The sequence below is a fragment of the Frankliniella occidentalis genome, unplaced genomic scaffold, assembly GCF_000697945.3.
Source record: "Frankliniella occidentalis isolate FOCC.00 unplaced genomic scaffold, Focc_3.1 Scaffold5, whole genome shotgun sequence".
NCBI lineage: Eukaryota > Metazoa > Arthropoda > Insecta > Thysanoptera > Thripidae > Frankliniella > Frankliniella occidentalis.
The window spans coordinates 2,452,246-2,463,137 of record NW_026267135.1 but is presented as its reverse complement, the minus strand read 5'-3'; the positions used below and the strand labels follow the sequence as shown (position 1 = coordinate 2,463,137).

The following is a 10,892-nucleotide window of genomic DNA, read 5'->3' as shown; positions in this document are numbered from 1 at the left end:
AACAACGCCCCCGCGGTACAGTTAAAGGAATGAAAAGCAATTTTCAATTGTTAGTAAGTGCAGCAACCATGCGTGGGTGTTATAGTGAGAGCACTGGGGATAAATAGGTGTTTTGTAGCATCTTTGCAGGACGGCTCAAGGAAATTGTGAGCTAATAAGCTCAAATGGCAAGGGACAATTTTTGTACCTAGGTTAGATGTGTCTTTGAGCACCTTCATCAGATAAATGCTTTTTTTATGTAGCGTGCATACAAATTTGTATCTGGTTTAGATGTGCACAAAGACACATCTAGCCCACGTACAAAAAATTTCCCTTGCCATTTTGTGTTTATTGTAGGTTTTTATCAATAAGTTGTTTGTGTACTCGTGTTCTTTTTGCAGAGGAAGTCACAAACACAAACACGCCACGCACACACACACACGCACACACATGGGGTCCCCCGGGGAGGGACGCAGAGGAGGTCTGAGATCTAGCGCCCCGTTAACGTAGCACCAAGACGAAGGCCGTAAAGAAGGGACTCCCGCGGGGCTCAAACCACAGCCGAATACATCGCGAGGCGTTTGTCACCAAATTACCGTATTAAAAGAAAAACTTTAAAAAATCTTTGTGCGCATTAAAAACAAAGGTGTTAAGCCGCACCTTTGCGAGAGGGGTTAAAGGAAATTATGAGCTTAGTGCCTTTGTAAAGGCACTAGCCATAACAGTGCTAAACAAAAGTGCAGTTCGGTTCGTCTCACTCTGTCACACAAAGAAGACAATTTATAATGACAATAATTAGTTGCAAGCAAAACAGGCAAATTAGGCTGCTCTACCCTCTTCCGATACGGAAATGAAAAATCAGCTGTTCTGAGAGCGTGGCATGCGTGGCAGCGGCGGTCAGCCTCCCAGCGCACACTTCGTGCCGCGTAGCAGCCAGCCTTCGTCGCGTGCTTACTCTCCCCCCCCCCTCTCTCTCTCTCTCTCTCTCCCTCTCTCTCTCTCTCGCTCTCATACCTCGCTCGGTGCCGGGGTGCCTCCAGGCGTGGGCGGAGAACTGGAAGCACCATCCCAGATGGTCCTCTCACCAGAGGGACCCGGCCCGGCCCAGTTCGGCTCGGCTCGGCTCGGCTCGGCTCGACTCGGCTCGACTCGGACCAACTCGGGTCAGGTCATTCCACGGTCTGGTCGCGGCCAGCTGCGGACGATCAAAGAATGCAGCGGCTTATTCAAGGCGATTAATTCGGGTCGGACCAGTCGGAGGAGAGAGAGAGAGAGAGAGAGAGAGAGAGAGAGAGAGAGAGAGAGAGAGAGAGAGAGAACTGAAATCAGGATGAGAAACACATGCACGTCAAACACGAAAGTCGGAGACTTTCGCGCATTTGGACACCTTCGGCAGTTTCGAAGGATCGTGGTATAGCAGATTGAAAAATCAAATGTTGGCGAGTGAAAACACGTTTATAATATAGACTATGTATTGTACATACCAAAGCGCATTATTGAGTAACGACATCAGTCACGACTGTTTTTCTTCTGCGTTCGAACTTTACCAAATATTTCACACAATTACACGGTAGACAAAAAAACTCGGAATCCAAGGGGTGAAAAAAGAGTGAATTGCAATTTTTGAGGTATATTCTCGCTTTTAATGAATCGTCTCGATTTCGAGCATCCAAAGCCTGATTTCGAGCCGCTCAGTTCTGATTCCGAGCTAACGAGCTCGAAATCCGGGAATTGTTTTCCGAAAACAGGTAAACTGGGGTGACTCGGTTTTAGAGACACGATTACACGATTTCGAGATCGGTAGCTCGGAATCAGGGCAACCTCGGAAATCGAGATTCCCAGCTCGGAATCCGAGTTTTTTGTTTACCGTGTACATGTGAACAATTGAACACTCTTTATTTTATTTACGGTAACATATCCTGGGTGAAGAGAACGTCTCTTGCAGGGATCGAAGCAGCGCTGCCTCAACGCCGAGCGGTGCCTCGCCGCCTTTCTCGAGAGCAGATTAGCTCGGCCAGCTCTTGAGAGACAATCGGAGACCTACGGAGAGCGAAGTCAGACGGCCGGCCGCCACCTACGGGACTTGCTCGCGCAGCTCGCTCGACGCAGGGCTCCACCCTGCTCTGTGCTCCACCATGCCGAATGGAGTTGCCAGCATAATGGAGCTGACAACCCCGCTTGGCGGGAGAACGGGTCTGCTTTTCAGGCTTTCGCGGAAAAAAATATGACCAAAATGGTCTAAGAGTTGGCAGAAGAAGTTCAAGTAACAAAGTTGACACTGCAAACACGTTACCGGCGATGTAAGCAGCAAAGACAGGCATTACATTAGTTAGGGCAAATGGTTTGTGTTTCGAATCCCGAGGGAGATTTTTTTTATAATTACGATGATGATTAAGGCCCCCCGCCGCTTGAATAAGTCCTAAAAGTTTTCGAAGAGGCGCTTCGAACGGAGACCCCTTCGTGGCCACGAAACTAGTTTTAAGTTCTGGGGCAATAGGCACCGAAAAAGTGTGTATCTGACTTAAAAATTCTTCCACCGATTTGTCCCGGATTAAAACGTCAAAAATATACTTGCTTATTATAAAGCTAACATCCTTCCCAACCGCAACACGTTCAATGCAAACTGTCCACGCGAATGGCATTGTATTGATTTCATTTATAAAAAATGAAGGAAGCACTCTACTTTCTGTCAAACCATATAAACCCTTAGCAATGTATTCCGATGCTTGATCACGATGCTTTAACAGTAAATCTAAGTCACTTTCCAGCCAGTCCTGCCAGGAGTTTATCTCTCCGTTTTGGGTGGCGATGAGCCGTAAGAGCTCCCCTTTATAGCCGGCAACCACAACCAAGCAGGTAAGCAGCCACCCTCCGAGGACGGCTACCTGCGGCCCAGCCCACCTGTCGTCCAACGGCTGCCCCAGCAGAGGCGAGAGCGCCTGGAGGAACAGCTCCTGGACACTCTCGTCGTGACGCATGAGGTACAGACAGGCCACCACGGTGAGGACAGCAGCCAAAAGGGCAGCCCAAACTGCGGGCGTGTACTCGGCGGTTAAGGGGTACAACACAGGGCGTGGTTTACCTGCACCGGCAGGCACTACGCAAATCCAGTCATCAAGCACCCAAGGAAACAAACTTAGTTCGGCGTGAATCACAAAATTTACGTCACGAATCTGAGCCCGTACCGGAAACGCTTGTAAGCTGAGGCGGCACGCGTCTGCTGCCCCCAACGGCCCCATCTCTTCAAGTGCAATATTATACCTTGTCTCAAACTCTAAACCGTAGGTGTGTCTCAGCAATCGCAGTACCTCAGACACCTCTGACCCTGTGAAACTACGGATTGTGGGTCGGTACGGATGGTATATAGACAAATCGGCGATTAGAGGTGCTCCGTTCGGAGGGGGCCGCCAGGATGCGCATAACGGTGGGAACAGAGACACGTTCGGGGCCGGCCAGCCAGCGCCGGGCGTCCAAACGCCCACCAATCTTTTGATAGTATCGGTTGCTACCCCCAATGAGCAAGGCATTGGTATGTGAAAGACGTGCGTCGTCCCCCTCTGACGTGCCGTTACAAACACGTGAAAGAATTTATGGCACGTGTCCTCGACCGATAATTCAGACATGAGAATATCGGCCTGGTCGTCCGAATCGAATGACACCCAATTGATGAGGCGCACTCTAAGAGGAACACGCAGTGGGCTTTCATCGCCACCGATGCGGAGCACGATGGATGCAGACGGCATCATCTCGGCCAGAAGAAAGTCCACAGGCTGAAAGCGAGACATGAAAATTTAAAATGTGTCCACAATCGGATTGTTCTAGAAACATGTTTAGCAATTTTTCTATGTCAACCTTGCTGTTTTACTGCTAAGCAGGCTTTTCCAAATAACAAGGCTCACGAGCAGGTCGCAGTGTTAAATTGAATCTTGTGTAAGAACGACGATTGACAGTGCCGCGCATTTCCACTATTCGATTGTTTCATCTGCTGTATACCCTTAAATTGGAAAAGACTACTGCTCAGCCCCTAAAGTTAGTAGTTTCTGGCACGATACCTCTTCCACGTTTTCTTCCGTTGTTGTGCACAGATAAATCGAAGCAACGCTTGGAAATCGACGTAAAAACTCATCCAGCCAATCGGTAGTGCCAAACACGAACAAGCGCGGTGGGTAGACGGCTGAATCATTGTCAGCACGTTGGAAGAGTGGTGGTATCAGAGTCAGGGCGCACGGGACCTCGGGGTGACGTACTACACGAGACGTAATAACCTAAAGAAAATACACAGATTCAAACATTCTCGCTTCTAAACGGTACTGGATTTGTATCCTTAAATCAGCAATTCTTTGCACTCATTTCTGCTATGATTTGAACACTCATGAGCGAGCCTATGAGCGACAGGTTACAGCAAAATCGTGCAATTTTGAGCACAAAATCTATCCGAATCGAAACGTAGGTTTAACTTAGCGCAAACGTTTGAACAAAAACACACAAATACTATACTAGAAAGCTATTTTTTTAGCCGACACATTGTATGTGAATGCTGTTGGAAACATTGCACCATTTACACAGATGTGATTCCAGAGTTAAAAGCGTTGAGAGGAGGGAGCTCTGGAATGTGCTGAGAATAAGATCCAATACTAGACGGAAGAAAGAGCTACCAATTTAGCAAATAAATACTGTTACGCTACCCACATTTCAATTAAAGTACTGATATGCACTCGAGCCTCACCGTGATCGCATTGGCTAAAGCGTCCTCCGCGGCTAAGCAGAGAAATAGCGCTGCTAGTGCTGTACTGCCAGTCGACATGCTGGTCGCTTTCTGACTCGGTTGGAGTAGGGGAGGAACCCAGCGAAGGACAATATCGACGCTCAGCTCAACACTCTGCGCATTCGCAGTACATGACTCGAAACTATCGAAAGCCCCACTTTCAACTTCAAAAACTCGTCACAGGTAATGTGTTTGAGAGTGCCGCGCTTTTCCTCTTTTCGATTGTTTCTCCGTGAAGTCCCATAGAAGGTTCTCCTTTGTACCGTAAATACACATGTGCCGCGTGATGGCGGCGCGGCAACCAATTTTCGGTCTGTTCGTCTAAAGCAGGTCGTACAAAGTGTAGGTCGTACCTAAGAAATGTTTGCAACCCCTTTCGGAAGGCCAGGCACTGTGAAGAATATCGTCGTAAATTTATACAAAAATTTTGTAAACTCGAATTATAATTTAAGTTGTACATTTACGAGAGCAGATTTTTTACTCGCCAATGGATTTTAAGTCGATACGTACTGCATGTATTTTTACGATTTCAAATTGTGATTTTACAACTTGCGTCAAGAAAAATGTTCCTGTAAACCTACCTACTATTTCTCACAGTGGGTCGTGCAAACGCTGGTCGTACCCTGAATGGTATTTTTCGTGTTATAACAGCCCTGAATCGTTCAAATTGTGAACACGGTGTTCATAATATAAAGGGGGGGCGTTCGAAAACTTTCAAGAGTGCGGCTATACAAGAATACGGCGGTCGTTGGAACAATTATTTTCAGTGTAGACACCCAACCTGCAGGCTAAATGCATTTTGTATGACTTGGTGCGAACGTTGGTAAGGTAAACCTACGTTACGTTTACTACCACTGCAAATACTTATATTTGCATGTTTCGCACAACCCACCCTCATTCTAGAATGAGAATGCCCCAGTTGGGTCAACATGGTACAAGTGTGCAAAATGATAACAATCTGTCGCAAGTTGACAGTTATAACACGGTGTTCTTCAAAGCAAAGAAGCACTTCTTTTTTGCACAGCTCTCGTATCGGTCATTCCGACGACAGCGGCCGCGTCGGCGGCCCCAGGCCCTTAGGCCCTTTCGACGGACATGATCGCCATCGACACATCGCGATTGCTTTCGTCTCTCTCTCTCTCTCTCTCTCTCTCTCTCTCTCGCTCTCTCTCTCTGGCGTGTTTCGGCAAGATGGTCGTCAGGCGTAAGTCGGTGCGAGATGGACAAAAAGACATGTTTCACAATTATTGTTTATATATTTTCTAACGTACCTCACTATTTTGACATGGTGTTGGGTTCCCCACATGTTCTCTCCGCGTCCTCAGCCTCAGCTTCACCTCGAGTTCACAAAAAACCCTCATCCGCTTTTCTTTTCCGTTCGATTGATTTCCCGTCGTCCAGGAAAAGGGAGTCGGACGCCGCCGTGGCAGCCAACAAGGCCCTCTGGGAGGAGCACTGTTAGTGCAGGTACGCCCCATCCCCCAACCCCCTCATGGGGCACTCTGCCAGTCAGCCGTCCCTTACCGCACCATCCCTTACCCCGCAATCCCTTACCTCACCATCTCCTACCCCACCCCACCGCCTGCGGCCCGGGCCGATGCCGATACCCCGCAAGCTCTGGGGAAATGTAAAACGCTGCTCGTCATGTGACGCTGTATATACGTTTCGAGGTGAAACACAAGAAAATGCGGTGAGGGAAAGGCGGAAAAGCGGCGCGGGCACTCGGGACGGCGTTTCTAGCCCAGCTCAGCGAAATGAAAATTACATCAGATATAGCTGCGACTTTTCCTCCTACCGCTTCAAGAAGGAAATAAATGTGAGGAATTCGTCGACGCGGGGAGAAATGAAAAATAACAATTATGTTTTGTTTCCGCGGAGAGCAAGTAGAATAGGTTTCTTTCTAGAAACCTCCCAGGTATAAAATCATATTGGTAGAGCAGAGGTACATAAGGCCCCCCCCCCCATTTTTTTCTCTCCTGGCTGCGGCTCTCCACCAGAGACGCTGCTGGAGGGAGGGAAAAAATTCCCCGCCGGGGCAAACCAGATTAGCTTACGGCACTGCCTCGCCGGCCGCACCACGGCACGCCCGCAGAGGACAGCAATAATTATGGACCATATTCATTTCCAGCTCCAGAGCTGCGCCCGGCTGCGAAGCGGGAGGGGAGCCCTTTTTGACCGAGTTACGCGCCACTGACGCAGTGTGCTGCGCTATGTCTGTGGCAGTCCGCCAGAGGGAGAGAAAGAGAGAGAGAGAAAGAGGGAGACTACTGCATCAAGGACACTAGTGGCATATAGACTCTCCACCATCACCAGCATGACCACGCCCAAACAGTACAGAGATTCTGCGATTTCTTGAGAAAGCGTCCCCGCTGCTGTAAAAGTATATACGGACGGAACTCTATAGTTGTGCACTTGTAAGTGTGTAGCTCCTTTGTTGAACACTCTGCTCTTAGATGGACGCTTACAGTTTTAAGCGTATTTCAGGAGTCTAAACTTTGACATATTGCTGTCGAATGATATTTTTTAGAGTAGCAGACCTTCCCCTTTTCCCCCTGCACGCCGCCCCCGCCGCCTCCAACGCCCCCGCCGTCCTCTACCTCACCCGCCTTCCATGTTTCATCCGACGTGGTTCCTGTGGCAAGTTGGCACCTAATTAGAGACCCGGCCACCGCCACCATATGAGCCGAGCCCAACACGTGACCAGAATGTGACCAGGGAGAGAGAGGGGGGAGTGAGAGAGGGGGAGAGAGAGAGGAGGAGAGAGAGAGAGGGAGAGAGAGAGAGAGAGAGACGATGTGAGCGGGCTAGCTATCAGTAGATGCTGCCCGTAACACCCGTCACCAATTCTCATTATTTCGGCGGTCATCCTCTTGCCGTCCACTCAACAGAGATGCTGGAGCGACCGTCTATACGACGCAATCATCGCGCTCAGATTTTCTCTCCGGCCTCGCACTCCAGGACGAGGATATGCGCGGAAGGATACACATACCAAACCCGCTACAAAAAACCAAAAAATGGAATTCCGTTATTAATAGCCTTGAATGACGTCAGAAGTTTTCGGCGGTGCACATGCAAATGTTTAACGCTACGTTTCACACTTTAACGTGTTCGACTGGATATTTGAATACTAATAATTGTTAAATAGCAAAGTTGAACACTTCTAAATATACAACTCTGGTGTTGGCCATAATGCTTTGGACACTTTAAAGTGTTCAGATTCATAATGTTAAACACCTGTCAGTATTCACCACAGTGTGCACCATAGTGTTGAACACTACAATGTGCATGCCAGTTGCACACTTTATTCTTCAGTGTGTATATATATATAGCCGTGCCAGGTCCACTTGACCCTTTATTCCCCGGTGCCTGCTAATTGACCTCTTTGAAGAGTCGAGTGGTCTGGTCAATGTGGAATCATTGATTCCCGCACGTCCCCGGGGGCGCTCTGTGCCCCTCCCCGCCACGCCCCGCCACCATGCCCCCTCTATTTATTCCTATATAGTCCTCCAAGGTATGTCAATGCCCGCATACAAGCCAGAGCCACTGCTGCTGCTGCCGCCGCCTCAAAAGAAATTATGGTAATACACCCCGCGGCCGAGTACACTGCTGGAAGTTATGCGCGAGGCGGGAGAAGCTCATTTGAAAAACCCGCGGCACGCACAGCGGCGCGAGCGCGCGCCCGCACTTTCGTTTTCAGAATATTTATTATTTCCCGCTCTACTCTATACTTTTTCGCGCGGCGCGGGCGACCTCAAAAAAAGGGCATAAGCACGGGCGCCGCGGAAAATAAAAGAAGAGAGTAAATAACAAAATAAAATAAAACGTCGTGGCGCTGACGGAGTTCTAGTTAGGCTGACAGGTCGCCGCTGACAGCTTGGCACGTATCACGTAGGAATTACTCACGCACCCCCAACAGGCCGTGAGGGATCGGGGCGACAAGGAACACGTCCCGGCGTGCGCGCGCCTCGAGGGCCGCGACCGCGACGCGGGCTACAAGACCCGCGGCCCGGGCTACAGTGTAGCACACAAACAAAAAACATTAATAACCTTAAAAAAAAATAAAAAATAACAGGTGTCCCTGGTCACAACAGAAATTAAGTCTGACATAGGAAATGGCAACTATATTTTTCTAAAAAAAAATATTTCTATGAAAATGACAGGTATGTAAATGCATAATTTAATTCTGTTCTTTTTTTTCGATAACGTATATCACGGTCGATAAGAAAACAAACTGTCCGTGCGCTGTGTGCTGGCCGGGCCCGGCGGCGCAGACAAACGGCAGCAAGTGCTCGGAATGGCCGGCGTGCCCGGTCGCCGGGCGTAGTGCTGCGGTGTACCGAGGAACTGGCTAATTCGGGGACGTTCCGGGAGTATTAATGCTCCCGTCGAAATGTGCACCGCGGCCCCCGCCTGCCAGTGTCCAAAGAGAAACGGAAGGAGAGAGAGAGAGAGAGAGAGAGAGAGAGAGGAAGGGCGGCCGAGGCGCCAGCGCGGCCCACACCGACGCCGAGTGTTAAAAATTTAATCCGATGGGGTAACGGCCGGCCTTTCCTTATTATTCACGGCGAGTCGCAACGTAAAAATAAACTTTATATACACTGCGGGGAAAACGGCGGGACTAATTTCATAGAGTGGCAGAGTCCTGCCCGGCGCCCCCTTCTCTCTGCTACTACTTGGGAGTTAAACTAGATTTTACGCGGCTGGGTCTGCTACCGCGTTGAAGGGGAGGAGGGTGGAGGGGACAGACCTGCTGGAAACGAGAGAGAGCTAGAGGGAGAGAGAGAGAGAGAGCTAGTTAACGACGCCAGTGCGATCACAAATTGAGAGGGTGCAGCAGTAGGATGAGGGGGGGGGGGGAGTGAGACCAAAGCAACCACCGGACCCGTCGAGGCCCGCTTGCACTATTGAGGCGGTCTTGCGGTCGTCGCCGCCGGGCTCCTCGCGCGCCTGTAGAGTGACGGCTAGGCCGCCCCGCCGCGCACCCCTGGCCAGGGGGTTGCCTACCTAGCGTGTGCAATAATTAAGCGGCCTGTTTTTTTTATTTTATTTTTTTTGTATTGTTTCTGGTATACTGTGGTACTCGGCATATGCAAAACTCCCCCCCCCCCCGGCGACAGATTCTGCACATGTCCGTCGCCTTGCGCCGCACATGGAGCTGCTCGGCGCCGCGGGCCCCGCGGGGGACGTGGTCGTGTGCCCCAGGACCTGCGGGGACTGACACGGGCTTTATCCCCTTTTCCCCCACCACGCCCCACCACGCCCCGCCACGCCCCACCACGCCCCGCCCCGCCACGCCACGCCATCCCACTTCGTACTACCTTTTCATCAAAGCCCTTGCAGAGCCGCACCTGTAATCCCTACCACAAACCAGAGTTCCGACCGAGCAATCCTGCATGCTCTTCTCTCCCCGCAGCAGCCGACCGACCCTCCTCCGCGCTTGCGGGAGCTCCCGGCACAGAGCCGCGCCGCGGTGCAGGGAGCAAGGGAGGAAGGGATGCAAAAATCACACGCCTTCGCTAAAAAAAAAATAGGAAGGGGGTGAGGGTAATTACCGTAATTACTACAAGGGCCAGAGAGAACCAGACCGGCGTTTAATTGTATTATTTGGTCGTCTGAATGTTGAACACACGGCGCACGAACGAAAGGCAGCACAAGTTTGAACTTCTTGAACTCTTCTAAAAACAATTCAGTGAAAACTAGTGGTAGGGTTTAACGGGAATTTTTTTTCAACGAAGCGTGTAGTCAAATTCCAAATAAAAATGTTAAAATTTTACAAGTTATACGCATCGACTTGAAATTGATCGACGCGCAAGATGGGCTGTCGTAAATTTAAAACATGTTTTGTAAATAAATTACAAAATACACCGTAAGTTTACGAGGATATTTGTCAGAGTAAAGAGCCTTGGATCCTTTCTTTTTTCGAATAGATCAGCTTCGAACATTTTGAAAAAAAGCATCATCGGTTCTAAAGCGAAAATAAAGATTGTGAAAAATATGCAGCTTGATCTGAAGTACACTTTGGCAAGTCTTGTGTACTTAGTGCGAGTCTCGACTATGCAGCCGAACGATCATTTTTTCCCGTGCGCTGTGGTGTACTTTTCCCCATTGTGCCCCCTCTCTTTCGCACCGCCCAGCAGCTTCCCCCCCC

General features: G+C 49.7%; 1 protein-coding gene across 1 annotated transcript; it reads right to left on the bottom strand.

The window, feature by feature from the left end:
• Positions 1 to 663: 663 nt before the first annotated feature.
• LOC127749944 (uncharacterized) lies at positions 664 to 4,796 on the bottom strand. Its single transcript, XM_052270070.1, has 4 exons — positions 4,706 to 4,796; positions 4,032 to 4,244; positions 2,058 to 3,749; positions 664 to 738 (listed from the first exon to the last, which is right to left on the bottom strand). The coding sequence occupies exons 1-4, from the start codon at positions 4,781 to 4,783 to the stop codon at positions 664 to 666; spliced, it is 2,058 nt and encodes a 685-aa protein (XP_052126030.1). The 5' UTR covers positions 4,784 to 4,796.
• Positions 4,797 to 10,892: the final 6,096 nt, after the last annotated feature.